This window comes from Trichosurus vulpecula, chromosome 4 (assembly GCF_011100635.1).
Source record: "Trichosurus vulpecula isolate mTriVul1 chromosome 4, mTriVul1.pri, whole genome shotgun sequence".
Lineage (NCBI taxonomy): Eukaryota > Metazoa > Chordata > Mammalia > Diprotodontia > Phalangeridae > Trichosurus > Trichosurus vulpecula.
This window is the reverse complement of record NC_050576.1, coordinates 200,249,015-200,267,967: the sequence shown is the minus strand read 5'-3', so window position 1 is coordinate 200,267,967 and position 18,953 is coordinate 200,249,015. Positions and strand designations below refer to the sequence as shown.

The following is an 18,953-nucleotide window of genomic DNA, read 5'->3' as shown; positions in this document are numbered from 1 at the left end:
ATGGCATCATCTAAATCCACTTTGTTCTAGAGTTGTCTAATTGGAAGTAATAGAACTGTTAAAAGAATATTAGCCAAAAGTTCTTTAGCTCTGAGAGATCTTAATTTCAGTAGAACATGAACTTGTCCCATTCGCATCCTCCAGTGGAATCATTGAGCTTTTGGTGAAATCATGTATTGTACTTAATTTAGTACATCAGGATCTGTGGTTTCGTTATTCTGGACATTTTATATTCATGTGTGTTTTCTCTAATGGTCCGTTTTTAGCCTTGTTTTCTCTTCTCTATATGATCTGCCTGGGAAATCTTGTTTACCCCATGACTGCAACAACCTGTCTACGCAGATGACTCCCAAATCTGTATCTTCAGCCCTGATTTCTCTTCCTAGCTCCAGATCTACATCTCCAGCTGCCTTTCGGAGATCTCTATCTGAATGGTTCCCCTGGCACCTCAAATTCAACATGTCCAAGACCAATCTCATTATCGTTCCTTAAAACCTTTTTCTCTGTCTGATTTCACTTTTAGTGCCTGTGGCACCACTTCGCCCATGTTCACAACCTTGGGGTTGTTGTTGATGCTTCTTCCTCGGCTTATATCCGATTCATTTACCAAGACTTTACCTCTGTATCATCTTTGACATCTATTGTCTCCCCTTGGTTCCTAATGTTAACATGCTAATACAGGTCCTTATTACCACCCTCCCGTCTATTGCAGTAGTTTTCCTCACAAATCTTGCTTCCACATCCTCCCCATACCACTATCAACGTAGTCTTCCTCTTGTATGATGGTGGTGGTGGTACAAGAAGTATCATCATTATCAGTTTAATGAAACAGGCCACCTGAAAGCCCCATAATGCACTGCTCCCTGACTGTGGATTATTGAAAAGCTTTTGACAAAATTTTCCTCCAGTGACTTATTCATGAAGAACAAATATATGAAATAGATCCTACCTCAGCGATAATGCTAGAGTTGATCTTCATGTGAAAATATTATTCTTTTTAACATGACACCCAATATACTGTTGTCAAGAACAATTGATATAAAATGTGACTTCTTCCCAAGAAACAATTTAATAAGTCTCCTGTGGTTCTGCCTATTCTCAAATCCATGTCATCACTCCTGAATAGAACTGAGTATGACTTTCAAGGCAGAAGGAGTCCTACCAAAACATGATATCAATTACTTAATATACGTGGATAATATCACACACGACTCCACTGTAAAACATATTAAATAACTACTTCATCTTATGGAAGTTTTCTCCAACAATTTCAAAATATCATTTAGACTCGAGTGTAAAATTCTTAATATGCGCTAAGGAAGAATAGAGATAAGGTTTTGAACTTGAATCTAGATGTCAAATTGAAACAATGGATGAAGGAAATAATTAAAAATACTCTGGTCTTCTCCAGGTAAGACACATTGAGCATAAGCCTATCAAGGAGAATGGTGAGACTGAATATGTCAAGGGACTGACCAGCATTCTAAAATCAAAGCTTAATGGGTAAAACAAATTTAAAGCAATTAATACCTACACAATACAGTCAACATATACTTTTAGCATGGTAAAATGGATAATGGATCCACGGATCCACCAGGTGTACAAACAAAAACCTAGACAGTATTAACAAAATGTGGGGCAGCTCTAAAAAGATTTACTCTTCACCAAAAAGAAAATTGATAGGTGTTCTCAGAGCTCCCAATAAACAAGTTAAAAATGTACAGAAATCCTGCTTGTGAGAACCACTTGTTAAGTCTAACCAACATACAGTAAATCAAGCCCTGACTTCTGAGGTATAAATGCTCACACTGAAAATTTAACAACAGCTTTCTTGAAAGATTTCTTGAATTATGATATCTAGGTTCTTTTTGGTCATAGCTTTTAAGTAATCCACTAATTCTTAAATTTCTCTCGTCAGTCTCTTTTTCAGGTTAGTTGTTTTTGCCAGGAGATACCTTACATTTTCTTATAATTTTTCAGTCTTTTGACTTTGTTTTAATATTTCTTGTTGTCTCATGGGGTCATTGGCTTTTATTTGGTCCATTCGGATTTCCAGGGAGTTGTTTCAGCAAAATTTTGTACCTCTTGTGCCAGGCTATTATTTCCCTTTCCAATTCTTTTTTTCCATAGCTCTCATTTCTTTTCCAGTTTTTTTTTTACTCTAGTGCTCTTATTGAATTTATGAAAATGACTTAACTCTTTTTCCTAAAATTCTTGCTTTCTCCCATAAATTCTGGTCGAATTTGCGCCCAAGCTGTATTTTTCTTTGAGGCTTTGCTTGTAGACGTTTTGGAGTCATTCTTTTATTTTCTGGATTTGTGTCCTGAGCGTGCCTGTCGCCATGGTAGCTTTTTTGGGTGCAGTTCTTTCTTTATTTGCTCATTTTACAGCCTACTTCCTGACTTTAGGTTTGATGTTAGGACTGGGCCCTGCATTCTTCTGGAGGAAAGGTCTAGGCTGGTCCTGTTGCTGCTTTCTCAGAGTATTGAAGGTTGTATTGTTCCAGGATCTCAGGGACACCTGCCATTTGGCACCTGTTCCAGCATCTGCATGAGGTCTCAGTGCCATGTCTAGGACTTCCTCTTGTCCTAGTACACAGCCATTCTCTGCTGTACTCTGCACAAAGTGCTCCTGGCCAGACCCCATCCCTAGCACCCACAGATCTCTCTGTCTCTCCATGCTGACCTGGGCTAGAAAAATGACCAAATGGCTCATGGTGATTTTTTTCTCTTGGATTTCCCTATCAGGATTCTATCTGGTACATTTTCTAGATATGTTCATTGGAGGTTTGTTGTTTTCAGGGGTGGGGAGGACAGAGATGGAGGTGGCATTGAGTTCTCTCTACTTCTTGCAGCTTTGCCATCTTGCTGCTATTCGCTTTCTCAACTCAAATCATTGCTGTCTTTGTTTCCCAGCCCCAAGGGAAACTGTTGATTGATGAAAGCATGTATTGCTAGCTTGTTAAATTTTCAGATGATACAAGGTTTGGCAAGATAGCCAACATATTGGCTGTAGTCCTTCATGGCTTCATTCACCATCTGTATGGCTTTCTAAATGAAAATATGTCTCTCTGACCAACTACTCTCTTATGTATGTTATCTCCCTCATTAGAATGTATGCTCTGTGAGGTCAGGGTTTGAATCCACTTTTATATTTGTATCCACAGTGTTTAGTACAGTGCTTGGTATATACTAAGTACTTAATAAATGCTTATTCATTCATCTCATATCATTATACTTCAGGCATACTCTTTTTTCCCCAATAGATAGTATTTTTTTTCCTAGTTACATGTAAAACCAATTTTTAACATTCATTTTTTTATATAAAATTTTGATTTCCACATTTTCTCCCTCTCTACTCCTCTCCCCACTCCCTAAGACAGTAAGCAATTTGATATAGGTTATGTGCCATCTTATAAAACATATACCCATATTAATCATATTGTGGAAGAAGAAACAGAATAAAAGGAAAAAAATCCATGAAAAAAACAAAGGAAGTAAAAATAGTATACTTTCATTTATATTCAGACTCCATCTGGATGTGGGTAGCATTTTCCATCATGAGTCTTTTGGATTTGTCTTGGACCATTGTATTGCGCTAAGAACTAAGTCAGCCATAGTTGATCATCACACAATGTTGCTGATACTGTGTACAATGTTCTCCTGGTTCTGCTCACTTCACTTTGCATCAGTGCATATAAGTCCAGATTTTTCTGAAATCTTCCTGCTCATCATTTTTTATAGCACAATAGTATGCCATTTCATTCATGTACCATAACTTATTTAGCCATTCCTTGATTGATGGATATTCCCCCCAATTTCCAACTCTTTGAAACCACAGAAAGAGCTGCTATAAATATTTTTGTACATGTGGGTTCTTTTCTCTTTTTTATGATCTCTTTGGGATATAGTAGTGGTATTGCTGGATCAAAGAGCATACACAGTTTGATTGCCAGTTGGGCATAGTTCCAAATTGCTCTTTGGAATGGTTGGATCAATTCACAACTCCACCAGCCGTGCATTAGTTCCCTAATTTTCTCACATCCTCTCCAGCATTCATCATTTGCATACTCTTAACTGGACCAAACTGGCCTACTCTCTGTTTCAGAAACTATCACATATTTTCCCACATCCTTGCCTTGTTACTTTCTTTGCCTGAAATGTCCTTCCTCTGTTTTGCCTTTTGAATTCTCACCTTTTCTTTAAAGCCCTATTTAGATGTCACTTTCTCCACAGATCTTTTCCTTTTCTTTCAAGTCAGCTTTTTCCCTTGGACATGAAGTAGAATTTTGTTTTGCCCTTGAAAAATACCTTTATTCTATAATATTGTGCATTATAGTCATCTGAATTCATGCTACCCTACCCCCACTATAATATAAAGTCCATATAAGTAAGAGCTTCTAAACTATCTCTCTCTGTGCTTAACACATTTCTCTGCATGCAATAAATGCTATCTAAATTTTTGAGTGAATGGTTATTCATTTCACCAGTACTGATCTTGAAACCCCTTTATTCCATTGATTACCATTTAACCAACCTTCCAATGATGACCCTCTCTGAACTAAGTAGATATATCTTTGAACAGTGGCCAGACCCATAGTCTGATAGATCCTACAAAAGCATTGGCATAGTCAGGGTTATCTCCATACCATGAGGTCATATTAGAGAGGTCTTTAATTAAGGCATATATCCCCTTCTCACTATTAGCACAGCTACCATCTTGGTAAAGACCGTCATCACCTCATTGAGCTATTGGAATAACCTGCTGGTTGGTCTTCCTACCATCCTCCATGGAGCTGCCAAAGTGTTTTTCCTTAAGCACAGATCTGACCGTGTCTCTTTTCAATTCAATAAACTCCAGAGGTTCCCTATTGTCTATAGGATAAAATATAAGCTCTTCTTTTTGACTTTAAAGCCCTTTACAACCTGCCCCCAATTTAACCTTCCAGCCTCATTGTACATTACTTCTTGACTTCCATTCTTACGGTCTACCCAACCCAGCCTTCTTGTTGTTCCTTACACATAGCACTCTTCACATCTCCGTGTTTTTGCACTGGCCATCCCGCATGCCTAGAATGCTCTGTCCCTTTACTCCTGTTTCATAGAGTCCTTTACTTCCTCCAAAATTTAGCTCAGTCACCATCTTCTATATGAAGCCTTTCCTAATTTCCTCAACTGCTATTGCCCTCCATCTTTAATCCACCTTGTATTTATTTTGTGTTTTGTATAGCTTTATATGTACATGTTGTCTTCCTCAATAGAATGCAAGTGAGCTCCTTGAAAACAGGGACTGTTTCATTTTTGTCTTTGTATCCACATTACCTAGAACACAGTAGGCCCTTAATAAGTGCTTTTTGGTTAATACTCTAAGGACTGAAAAATATTTACTTAGGATGTGACGCTCATCACTTAAGAATAGAATTAAGGATAAAAGGAGAACCGAATTACTTCAACTGCAAATTTGCAATTATTTGGTTTCTTTTTCCTTTTGAATCATCTTAGACTAGAAAATCCCCAAAAGAATCAAAAATTATGAGCCAGAGAGGCATACAAGTTTTTGGGAAATAAAAATGGTATTCTTTAAATTGTTTATGTCCAGTTAAGTCTTAATTTAGGGAAAGAATTCATGTGGGTTATTCTTTAGCCCTAGCTAACTCACAGTACCTACCTCCCAACAAGAATGTTTCAGTAGCCTTGAGTTGAACTTTCTGTATCACTCCATGAGCTTGAGTAGTTTTAGGATCACTTCATGGTTAGTTCAGATTGCCCATCAACAATGAATCAACAGTGTGTTATACTGTGTACCTATAGACCCAGGCTTCCTTCTCCATATGTACGTGAGACTCACATGTATAGTAACTAGCTGTATAGTATATCCCAGTATTTTTATAGGAAAAGAGTCAGCATAAGCCCCATTCACCACTCTGAAAAGCTAGTGTTACACCAGCTAGAAATAAAGAGAAATCTGAGTTCTAGCCCTGTAACAAGGAGGCTCTGTGTGAATCTGCCTGCCTTTTATGTAAAAGCCCCAGGAGCTCACAGGTGGAAAAAGCTGCTGAGGGCTGAGTTTTTGGCTCCTAGGAACTCTGACTCACTATAGCGTAAAAGCTAAGGGAAAAAAATATGTTTTTAGGGGAAAATAAATAAGCCCATGCTTTGAGAACTACCCATGTAGCAATTTAGCGAGCCTACTGCTTAGTGCTCATAGCCTGCTGGGCACAGGGTGGTTCACAAACTACTGTCTTCAGTTCCTTTCCATTAAGATCCCAGCTTTTCCTCTGCCTCAATATTGAAGAAATACTCCATCCCCATCCCCATCCCCTTCTTGCCCAATTCTGGAGTTCCTTGACTGCCTTTTCTGTTTTTTGTTTGTTTTTTTTTTAACCTCAAGGCCAGTGCTACAAAGGAGCTATCCTTCTTTTAGTTTTCTTTTAAAAAGACCACTAGCTGTCTGCCCTTCTCAGTTCACTAGCTTTCATTCCAGAGGGTAACATGGCAGGGGCACAGAGTGAAACTGAAAACCCCACTGCCCTCCTCATGCATCCCATATCCATCTGTATAGCAGATGTTCTCTCTCCACTTCCTTCTGCCCCCTGCAGGAAGGGTATATGTCCACCCCTTCCCCTTTCTGCTGCTTGTCTTTTTGGAAGATGATAGAGGGGAGAAAGAAGAGGACCAGTGTTACTGAGCCCCATCTAAACTTGAATCTTGATTAGCAGTTACAGTTTATCCTTTACTGGAGAGAGAAGGTCATCAATTCTTGAGAGAACCTGGGAGCTTTGGGGGAACTGATGTTTTAGACAACTTATGACAGTATTTGAGAAATAATCATCAGTTGGCTGCAAATGATAATGAGATTTGTAAGGACCTCTTATAAAACAGCAAGACAGCTTGGGATTATGGTGTGGAAACTTCAGTCCGTAGGGTTAAGAACACCACTGTGGGGATTGGGTTGGCAGAGGAAAATGCAATAGGACTGACTCCCTGGGAACTGATAATAGGCAACATAGTCCTGATCTACCAGTGCAGTTCCCCAAGCCCTTTCCAGACAAATTTATTTTCTCATAAGAGAAAAGTACCAGTAGTCCCATCTAACTAATGAATACAAAAAAAAACCAGGTTTTGTTTGTTTGGTTTTTAAAAATTACTTTTAAAAAACATGCTAGCCTCAAACTCTTTTCTGGAAAATCACAGAATCTGACAGTTAGAAGAGACTCCTTTTAGTCCAATTTGTATCTAAAAGGAATCCCTAATAAGTGGTCATACAGCCTCTTCAACTTTTGCCTCTTTATGAAAATGGTCTTTTTGACACCAGTGTAGTAAATTATTTTAGGTGCCATTTCTAATTTAGATTTCCCTGTGTACAGTCTTCCATCTCTCCCCTCCTAGAGCCAACCCTGGTAACGAATCTTTTTTTTTAATAAAAAGAATAGGAAAAAATTCAAAATTGATACATTAAAAAAATCTGGTGTCAAATACTGTGTTCCTGACCTAGGGACCCCAATATCTGCAGCAGAGGAGAATGCTGAGGGGGTGGGTGTCTTCTCATAGCTCTTCTCTGAGGCAAACTTTATTCTGGGTAATTTTACAACGTTCCGTTTTGCTTCGTAGTAGTTGTTCTTTCCCTTTACAGTTAGCTGTTGTCAAGCAGAGTAGCATACTCTCCACACTTGGCAAGTGACAAGTAGCCTTTGCTTCACCAAAGCAGAAACAATAAATGGCAGGATTGACTCCAAAAAAGGAAGCTTAACAAATTAGCAGAACTGGAATCCTTTCACCTTCCCCTCTCTGGTACTAACACTAGTTAGTTGGCACTCTTTCCACTAAAGCAACCAAAAAATAATTATTTAGTATATACTATGCCCAGATTGTGTTAAGAATTGTGAGAAAGGCCCCTTGGTGTTTCATTGGGGAATTACAACTGACGCATTATCACCTGTTAAGTAATGTGGTAAGGATTCAAAAGGGAAAAACCACTAAGGGTTAAGGTAGTTGGGGAAAATACGGAACCAGTAGGAATTTGAGCTGGGCCTGAAAGGAAAGGGCAAATTTGGTGACGAGGCAGTCAGTCCAGGTTGAAGAGAGCAGCATGGGCAAAGACTAGAACTTGGTTTACAGGGGATTGGGAGAATTTCCTAACTGGAAAGAAAGTTAGTTATATTATTAGAGAATAGTGGGAAATAACATTGGGCAGGTTAGTAGAGTTAGGATTGAATAGTTCATACTTACTGTAATGTTCAAAGCCAGACAATTTAAAGCTCCTTAACTTGTAGTGCTAAATGTGAGTTTCATTCCAGCCATATAGCAGAATATAGGGACAGAAGAGATGAGTCTAAAGGTTATTGTGTTATTGTGCATATATGTATGTATATATTATATATGTGTAGCGTATGTACATGTGTGTGCATGTATATATATGTGCATGTGTGTGTAATGTGTATGTGTATTGCTTGCCCACACATGTTCTGCTTTCCTTTTTGGAACAATTGAATGAAAGATATACCGTATCTCCACTCTTCAGCATCTGTGTGTGTGTGGGTGTGTGCGTTTTATATAAAACAAGATTAAGAAAGGAATGATCATGTACATTGAAGCCTTCTATTTGTAAAACGGATTGACACAAAACTGTGTAAGATGTAGCTATGTGGCAGATAAAGCTCATCGTAAATCTTGTATGATCCAGATCATATTGGTTTAAGTTATATGCCACATTCTTCCTTAATAGTAACTCACTTTTATGTACCACTTTAAGGTTTACAAGACACTTTTCTCATGACAGCAAACAATATCATTAGCTCCATGTTGCAACTGGGAAAACTGAATCTAGGAATGGTTAAGTGCCTTGTCCGGGGTCATGGCAAATAAGTGTCAGAAGAACATGTATCAGAGTCAAAGTAATAATCAAGGTGTCTCCTGACCACAAGTGTAGCACGTGCTTTTAACTAGACTACACTGTTTCTTCTGCCCCAAGTATTATTAGTTTTTCTGTGAAGAGGTTATGATGTTACTAGGTGTTAACTGTACAAAATGGGTCTGTTCATACCACTCCCAAGAGGTGAATGGAACTTATTATTAATGATTCATTTCTTGTCTACAATTAATATCCTTTTAAGATGAGTGTTCCTCTGTTAACGGTGACTTTTTCCTTTCTGTTCCTGGCAAAAGTGTCATCTGTCAGAAATCTCTCAGAGTTTAGCCCTGATTAGCCCATTTTGGATTTTTTTCTCTCCCTCTCTCCCACATCTTTCAAACACAGACTGTACCCTTTACTCCTCCTGAAAAATAGATCTTCACATCTTTAGCAGGTCAGATTAGCATGGATCAGATTTGTCTTAAGAACGGAAGTCTGTCTACTGTCCTTAAATTCCAGGATTGGAAGGAATGAGGTCATGCCTCCTTCCTGTCAGCCCCCTGTCCTTGCTGCTTATATTCTAGTGAACATAGTACCTATTCTGTTAATGCATGGAATGCAAGAAGAAACATAGTCTGGGTTCAAGCTCTACCTTTGCCATACACTGGAAGTGTGACCCTGGATAAGTGATTTAACACCTTAACTCTGCAGCACTGGTAGAAGAAATTCCTCAACAGGAGCAATTAAATCATATGTACAGTGACCACTGCCACTACTACCCTCACCTCCTCCTCCAAAAAAGAAGAATCTTTTGGTGCCATGTAAACATCATCTCAATTATCCAGTCAAGACCCTAGCAAACCTTTTTATTGCTCCTTGGATGTCCATTGATCCAGGAAGGTGGGAGGATCTCCAGGCTGCCATTATCTCTAGATCACTGGGTAGGTATTGATATGGCAGCATCAGTCTATGTCAAGGTAGTATAGGTGGGTCTAGCTTATTATTGGTGACCGATTTAAGGATTTTATTATACCAAAAACATTTTCCTTTTAAGTAAATTTGACCTGATAATACCATTTGGGAAATAGGAAATTGTTTTAGGAGCTGGCTGTTCTGTAATATTGTATGGGCTTAACTAGAAGATCCAAGGGAGTCATCTAGCTCTTATTTAAGAAACAAGGATGGGGGGGCAGGAAGCAGTGTATGAGAACAATTTTGAACATTGCTACTAGAGAGGATACATATAATTCATAAATTGTTTTTGTCTCAGCCTGCAGCTAAAACTTTTAGTTCCGTTTAGATGCTGGTGCCTCTCTCTGTCTCTTGAAGACCCTGCTTCTTCCCAGGACCCAAAGCAGCTTTACTGTTTTGTGACAACACTCCTTGGCTTCTCTCTTGAGTCCTCTTTCTTTCTCACTTTGAATGCCTGGTCCTTGCTGCTACTGTGTTCTGGTTTGTGCTAATTTTCAAAAGACACCTGTTCCTTAATTATCTCCAGCCTTTGTCTGTCTCTCTCTGTCTCAGTTGCCTCTGATTCATGGTCTCAGTTGCGTCCGATGTATGAGCTAATCAGCTCTTTGAAAGGGGCTGGTGTTTAACAGTCTGTGTGTGTTTGCCACAACAAAGTTGGGTCATGAGTGGTGTACTTGACTCTGTATGCTTAGTTATTTAAAAATTGTTACAAAAACCAGCCCTGTCTGCTGACTGGCCTTGAATATTAAATTGCTAGACTGTGTCTTCAAAAAGATCTTGTCACAGATATCTTCCCTATTATTGTGGAAGGCAACACCATCCCCCTAGTCTGTCAGGCTCACAGCCTAGAAGTCAATCTGGACTCCTCACTATCTCTCACCCTCCCATATCCAATTTATTGCCAGGGCCTGTTGCTTTTACCTTTGCAACCTCTCAAATAGGCCCCTTTCCCTCCTGGCACACTGCCACCACTCTAGTACACACACTCATCGTTTTACACCTGAACCATTGTAGTAGCCTGCTGATGGCTCTACCCGCCTAAGTCTCTCCCCACACTACTCCATTCTCCATTCAGCCACCAAAATGATTTTCCTAAAGTACAAGTTGGGTCATGACACCCCTTCATCGCTTCAAACTTCATCGCTTCCTCATTCCAGGATCAAATTCAAAATGCTCTCTTTGGCATTCAAACTCCTTCCTAACCTGTCCCCACCAACCCCACCTTTCGTGCCTTCTTATGTCTTACTCCCCCAACATATACTCTTCCATCCAGTGACGCTGGTCTATTTGTTGTTCCACAAATAAAACACTCCATCTCTCAGCTCTGGGAATGTTCTCTGGCTGTGCCCCTTCCTGGAAAGTTCTCCCTCCTCATCCCTGACTACTGACCTCTCTGACTTCCTTTAAGTCCCAACTAAAATCCCACCTTATACAGGAAGCCTTTCCCAATCCCTCTTAATACTAGTGCTGTCCCTTTGTTTTTTCCTATTTATCCCATATATAGTTTGTACATATTTGTTTGTTGTGTGTGTCCTGTCCCTGCCCCCCTCACCCACCCTGCCACCCCGAAGTTAGGTTGTAAGCTCCTTGAGGGCAAGGACTGCCTTAGCAGGGTGCTTGACACATAGTAGAGGCTTAATAAATGTGTATTTGATTGATTGCCCCACACTGTGCTAGGCACTGGGGATACAAACACAAAGCATGAACCAATCACTACTCAACACTAAACTTTTAGAAGGCCTTTGCCTTCTCTCTCTTTGTATCCCTAACATATCACAATTCCTTACGTATAGTAGACACTCATTAAGTGGTTGATGGTGAAGAAAGATCTAGTGCAAGTAGTGGAGGGATGATTAGGACCACATAAAAGCCACATCCAGCTACTTGCAAGACAGCAGTCATATTCACAAAGACCAGGCTTTGTTCTTGTTCATTTGTCCTGCATTGTGTTCCCGTTCTTAAACTCGCATGCCGTTTAAATCCCCACCACCTTTTGGACTCCTCTTTGTGATCTCAGCCTTCCGGCTCTTTCTAGACTTCATATATGGCTTCCCATAATGAATACTGACCCAGCCTACACCAGAACCACTCCTGTAATTTCCCCCAAATGGCTTCTGAAACAGCATTTCCATCTCACTCAGTTGTGCTGTCAGATAACTCCCTGTCCTGTTCAATTTGAGACTAACTCCAGAATACATATGCCACTATTCTCTAGGGCTTTTTAGCAGGACCTATTTGGCACTGTCCTTGGTCAGCGCATCCTTAACCCTTTACCATTCAGTGCTAAGTAGAAGTGCCTTTTAAAGAAGAGAGAGTCCTGGCTGTGATGCACAGAAATGGATAATATCTCTGTGTTTGCATTTTAACAGTCCTAATTGCCCTATTTCAAACTTGATGTTCATCTCTCTACTAAAGCCATTCAGAAGACTCTTTGCAGCTCTATCGTTCATTGAATTAGTGGCACCAAAATGAGTTCCAGATAGCCTTGTCATTTTTCACACGGAGAAACCGAAGGTCAGAAAGGTGAGACTGACCTCCAGTCAAGCAGAGAATTGGGGAACTGAACCAGGAGTTGTTTCTAGTGTGCTGCGGTCCTTTGGGAACATTTGTAGCAAATGACTTTGTATTTATTCATCTTCCCCACCCTTCAAAAAGAAACTCATCAGTGGAAAGCTTCCCTGAAGTGGTAATTTTCCTAAATGACTTAGTGATGGTGCTGCATACAGACTTGCTACAGAAATCTCAATGGTGACTCTGCCTGCATGACTGCATTCTCAGCATCCCACTCTGGAGGCAAGGTGAGAGGGGAAGAAGACCCGAATTCTTGTTGTCCCCTAGGTTTTTCCCAGAGCTCCCTGACCCCCCAGTTCCACCCGAGTGCTTTAGCTTTCCCCTGTCTTGAACAAAGTCAGCAGAGATCCCTATTCCCACAAGTGAATAAGAGCTCTCAGTTCTGCTCTTTCTCCCCATCCCTGGTGACTGCCAAGAGACTTTATCCGCCCTGCCTAATTAGAGCCTTTTCCTTGAGCAACACTTTAGTCTTTAATGTCATTCATTCTCACAGCAGTAATGGACTTGGATAAGAGGTCACAGCTTCTTCACACATCCTGCTGTCCCCACGCCCCCACTCTGTTCCACATCCCTCTTCTTCCAGGCAGATAGGGATGGGGGAAGGTAGTACAGCTCATCCTCCCCATTGTGCCAAGCGCCTGCCTGTCACAGGGGCCGTGATGAGCAGCTCTAATGTATTCACTGAGATCACAGGACTGGAGCCTAGCTCCCAGAAGTTTGTCCCTCTCTCTACATTTCAGCTTTCGGGAGCCCAGTCTGGTGCATCTCTGGTGGGTATCATTAGCATTAATGTGAGAAAATGGCACAGTGTAAATGTTAATAAGGTCTGATGCTAAGAGCAGCTTCTGAGTGGCAGATTGGAAATGGAACCATCATCTTAACTCCAACTAACAACTTAATTCTTCTCTTGCACCCTGAGCAGCAAATTTGGCATGAAAGTCTTCTCCACACTCTTGAGTCAATAGTTTGCAAAACTTTTGTATAAAGAGAGTTCCAGTTTTTCAGAGATCAGTTTCCAAGGGAAATGATAAAAATCTTTTGTAAGTACTTTTTCCAGCGGCTAGAAGAAAAGAGAGAACTACTTGTCCCAGGTAATCTAGGTCTGCAATCTCTTCCTCCTCTTCACCACAAATCTTTGCCAGATTTGGTTCCTTTTCTCTTCATCCTATAATGCTGCTGCTCTAAGTGGTTTGCCTCAGAGGTCAGTCCTGGGTACTCTCCTCCAGGTCTCTTCTTCATCCGTTTAAGCTAAAAGATTTATTTAATTACTACCTAACTGATTCTTCATTCCAGGTCACTTCATCACATATTTCCTCAGTTTACACTGTATTAATCTGTACTTAATGCATTGTTTGTAAGTGTTCTTAGGTCTGTTGATGTATGCTATCTCTCTGTGGTCAGTGATCATCTATGTCTTCACATTCTCCTTTCCCTGAGATCTAGTGCAGAGTTCTATACACAGGTGACTCAACCATCCTCTTGGTGGCACCCTGGATTTGCCAAGGAATGCCATCTCAGAAACTCTTAAGAGGAAAGTGAATAGTTTTCATTTCTGATTCCATCGCTGGTCCTTGCAATTTATGCAAGTCTAGGATAGTTTCACCCCACTCAGCCTAAACTAACCCAGAGGTAAATTGAATTAGACATTAACCACATTCATATGATAGTTGGAGGCAGCTGGGCCTGGAGTCAGGCGGACCCGAGTTCAAATCCATCCTCAGATAATTACTGGATGTATGACCTTGGGTGAGTCACTTCATCTCTGTTTGCTTCAGTTTTCTCATCTGTAAGGGGAGGATAATAGTAGCACCTACCTCACAGGGTTGTTGTGAGGGTCAAATGAGAGAGTACTTGTAAAAGTGCTTTGCACAGTGCTTGGAACATAAGAGCAGATACTATTATAATGTTATTATTGTTGTGGTTCCCTACGTAAACATTAGGTTATTTACAGACTGGCTTTTTCTCTTTTTGCCTTTCCTCTGGTTTTTCTTCCCTAGGCTATGTTCACACTGCTTCTTGGACCTTTCACCTTCTTTGATGTGCAGAAGACCAAGTACCTCCAGATCTTGACATCTCTGATGAGATGGATTGGTAAGTCTGAGAAATATTACAAGGCCATCCCATTTCCTTTGTCTCTTTCTCTCCTACTTCCTATCCTATGCCTTTCTGGGAATTCTGTCTGTCAATCATCATCGTAACTGACAATGCCTTCTTTCCAAGGAGCTTGAGCACTTAATTCAAGAACAGTTTCAAACACCTGTGGGAGAGAGTGTCACATGTCATTTCACTTATTCTCTAATTAGCCCTGCAAGGTAAATGGGAAACGGAGGTGTATTCTTTGTAACACCATTGTTAGAGATGAGAAACTGAGGACCCAGAAGGATAAATGACTTGGCCGGTGTCCCACAGTGATGAGACAGGGCCCTAGGTTCCCAGCTGCATTCCTGCTGAAGCAGAATGCTAATTGCTGTGTTTATGAAGGCTAAATACTTTGCTCTGCACCCTTCAAAGAGTATTGGGCCAGCCACAAATCATTAGTTGTCATATATGTTGCTTACTGTCAAGTTAGAAACTTCCCAGCGCATTCATTCATGAAGAGGCACTGCAGCCCAAGAATTTCTTTAAAAATGATTTAAGCCCTATTAGACAGGATCAGTCAACTTCCTTAGGTACAGTTTGGGAAAATGCACACATAACAATTTTATCACAGATAGTTCAGCCAAATCAATCTGTCCTAGGCCAAGATACCGTCTTATCCACCTAGAATTAAATGTATGAGGATTTAGGATTCTTTCTTCCCTTGTGTCAACAAACCCTCCATCCAGGGGCAAATAGGACTTTTGTTTTGGTTGGTTCCAGGTATCTAGAGGAAGGAATGAACCTGTTAATACCTCCAGCACATTTTAGTAGGAATGAGTAGTTACAGTTGGTTGATTGGGCAGTGTGGTAGAGATATGTTCCTTTTGCACAAGAAGTGAGTGGGTTGCTGGAGAAGGGTGCTGTGGAAGGAGAGACCCGATTAAGTGGACAGCCAAATACAGGCCCTGATTTCTAGTAGCTAAATTCTTGTTTGGTGTTTCTGGAGAAGCTTTTCTGTGGGGCAAGGAAAAAACTCTTCACCCTGTGGAATTGGTGGAATGAAAGTTTGGTAAGGTAGGTGAGAATATACTAGAATGGAGTATTCCATGACTCTTAATTGACAGCTCTGGAGAGGCTGATTGGCCAACACAAAGAGAGTAAAAATAAATTGTTCTTTATTAGGCAGTTAGAGATACCTTGAAAGGCATAAGAAAGATCAGTGGATTTGGTAATCATATAAGTGAAAAGGCTTTGCTAATTCTTCCCCCTCCCTCCCCCTCCAATACTGCTGGTGGGAAACATAACCATTAACCTAGAGGTTTTCATTGGCACGTGTCAAACCTTGTGGAAACCAGGGAGGAAAATAGCTGTTAGGATGATTGTAAATGAAAATTAGGTCAGATAATAAAAAACCTCAAATGTACCTTATTACTACTGTCCTTCCCTCCCTCTCACCCTTTACCAGAGAAGTTATTTCCTCTATGGGAAATTCAGAGGATGGGCTTTTAATATCAAGGAACTTGGGAGGTTGCAGGAAAAAAATTTATTCAGTAAGCTAATGAATCATTAGAACCATGACTAATAAGGGTGTGATCTAATGGCACAATTTAGACTTTGTCAATTACAGAGTTCCTTTGGCTGGAAGAACTTACAGATGATTTGCTCTTACAGAGTCAGCTGAATCAGTTGTAGGCTCCAGATGGGGATTGCCCTTTGTATGTTTAGATGGGTAAAGTGGGGAGTTCTGCATACTTGGCCCCATAAAAGATGAATTCCCAGAACAGCCATTAATGGAGGACAGCAAAGGAAGGAGTAAAATATTTAAAGAGATGGGTTTGGTGGATTGCATTTATACACCTTTGCCTCAGCCCCCCACTTCTTATGAGCAGCCAGTTTTGAGTATTGTTAGACTCTATCTTTGGGTCAGACACCTACTAGAATGGCACCAGGCTTTAGACATGAACTCCTCCTTGACAGGACACTGTAGAAGCCTAGGCAGATCAGTTGTTGAAGATTTGGGAAACTGTAGTAACTGTCAGCACAAATAAAGCTCACCACACAAATAGGCACTCTGGGCACGATGGGAGAAGCCACAGGGTCTACCATTATGTCAGGTGCACAGAGGTGAGCAGCTCTTCTGAGGAGCTTTGGGTGTGGCTTTTCAAACACAGGGTAAATAGGAAGATTATTGGTGATTAGCTTGGAGGTGAGAGGAATATTAGAAAATTATATTAGGGTATATATCAGGGCAGTAAAGGTCATTCTGTCTTCAGAATTTAAGACATCCCCAAAACCTCTTATCTCTGATCATGAGAACCACTCAACTCTTTGTGAATTTGAGGGATTGTTGTAATGAATTCCCTGAAGGTGAGGGCTGCAGTTGGCACTGTGGCTTTGAAAGTAGGGTGCTGCCAAACAAATAAGGGGCTGCAAAATACTAGCAGAACAGAGGAATCTCAACAACCTCATAAAGGTATCCTAGTTTCTCTTGGGGTTTTGGAGGAAATACCACTGAGGGAAGGACCCCCTTTTGGGTTCTCATTATAATGGTTGATCAAGAGGAGTATATTGTGGGCATGGATATTATGAATCTTGGGAGTCAGTATCTGTAAAAAGGCATATGGTAGCTTCTATGCCTTTTATTGTGGGTAGGATGAAAAAGAAGCCTTTGGAGGTTACTGAGCCATTCCGTGTAGTTCGCCCAACAAAATGGGTGGGGCATAGGAGGCTTCCATTGTTAAATAGAAATGGCACATCCAAGACTATGCTTACTTGGACCCTCCAGTTGTTAATACCTTTCATGACTAGGTTGTGATTTTGCAAAAGGCCAAGACTTTTAGTCCCAGCCCCAATACTTTGCCTCTTCCGTTAACCCAATGGACCCCTGCCTACAAGAACCTGAGAAACGTTGTTCGGCTTGGTTTGCCTGTTGATTTGCTTGGTTGTGCCCGTTATGAGAGATAGTGATGCAACTAGACCTTGGTAATGATTAATCCAGTCACTAGGGACACTTTGAGAGGTGGGAGACATAGCAAGTCCTCCCATTCTGCCAAGCTTCAAGTTTTGTGGCTGGCATTTCACTCCAAATGGTGTCTAGGCCCCAGGCTTTAGGAGGATTTGCCATATTAGACTGAACTACTTTTGAACAGACTTAGTTGACCCTCTCTAGCTCTTCCTCAGTCCATCCTTCATGCAGAGTGTCTGAGCCTCAAAGTTTCTGACCCCTTCCCTCTTCAGAAGCCCCTGTACAACCTGGGGAAACTATTCTGTTTCCCTTTCCCCCAAGATAGTTCATACAGCTCTTTATTTACTAAAAAGATTTTGGAAGACCAAGTGGTGCAACTGTTGGGAGATTATTTTTCTTTTTACTGAGATGAGGGAAGTGAAACTCCATTTTTACAGTCTGAACAAATGAGTTCATTTGGAAAAAGGAAGGTCCTCTGGCTGACTTGGTGGTAAACTTTAATTACTAGGCAAAGGTGAAAGGGAATCTTCCTCCAACACCTGTAAAAGAAAGGAGTGAGCTCCTCTGTGTAGGCACCAAAATTTGGCACCATCCCCTTGATGGGGCTGTGAGGGAGGGGAAGTTTAACTTTGTGAGTGAGGGAACACCCAAGCGAGTGATAGTGCAGAGTCCCAGTATCAACTTAGGTTCTGGAGAAAGCTAGAGTCAAGAGTCCTGTTACCTCATAACTGGCTTGATTCAAATGATCCAGACCTGTGATTGTATCAGATATATTGTCAATTATTCTGTGAACCTGATGTTTCTGGTGCTGCCTCTGGCTATCATAATAGTTTTTACTTCAGAAGACATTATGAACTGCCCCTGAAATTACCTTCCATTTTTCAAAAGATTATTTATATTTTATGTTTTTATGAAGTTCCTTCTGTTGCTAGGGTTGTTTTAAGATTATTTTGGTGGTAGAGTGTCCCCTAGGAAATCTTTGGGACCTTAACTCCAAGGGAATTCGAATGTAGTAGGAATTGTTTACTTTGTGAAGATGTCAGGGGAAGTGCTGTTGCCCTAGGAGGAGCTGTGTACCTCTGAGGACAGGGTCTCATCTACAGCCTAATTGTAGTCAGAGCCTCTTTCTCCTCCTTTTCCTTTCACCTCCTCTTCCACTTTCCCTTCTCAACTGCTCAGTGGAAGATAGAGTGGAAGAGTGGAAGAGAATCATATATCCTTTTATCCTTAGAAGATACATTTTTTCAGTTGTTTGATTAGTAAAGATGTTTTTATTGTATTTTATGATTCATGAGCACCTCATTTCATTTTAATCCTTGAGCCTGAATCAAAAGGTCTAGTTTAGTCCTAGCTTAGAATAGTTACGATAGGTCTGTTTAATTACAAGTGATTATAAATTAATGCTTCAGCTTTGGATCACCCAACATCACAGTCTTCGTGTGAGTTTCAAGATAGAGGTCATAAACGAAGCCACAGGAATGGAGCTTCTTCTGTGTTTGTAGCGCTGCTGTTCCCC

General features: G+C 40.7%; 1 protein-coding gene across 5 annotated transcripts in view; it reads left to right on the top strand.

The window, feature by feature from the left end:
* The window catches only part of TMEM104 (transmembrane protein 104), a 78,114-nt gene that overhangs the window by 33,249 nt on the left and 25,912 nt on the right, over window positions 1–18,953 (top strand). For all 5 annotated transcript variants that reach the window (XM_036757583.1, XM_036757581.1, XM_036757579.1 and 2 more), the window contains exon 9: window positions 14,391–14,484. In XM_036757583.1, coding sequence (XP_036613478.1) covers window positions 14,391–14,484 — 94 coding nt within the window. The remainder of the gene's footprint in view (window positions 1–14,390; window positions 14,485–18,953) is intronic.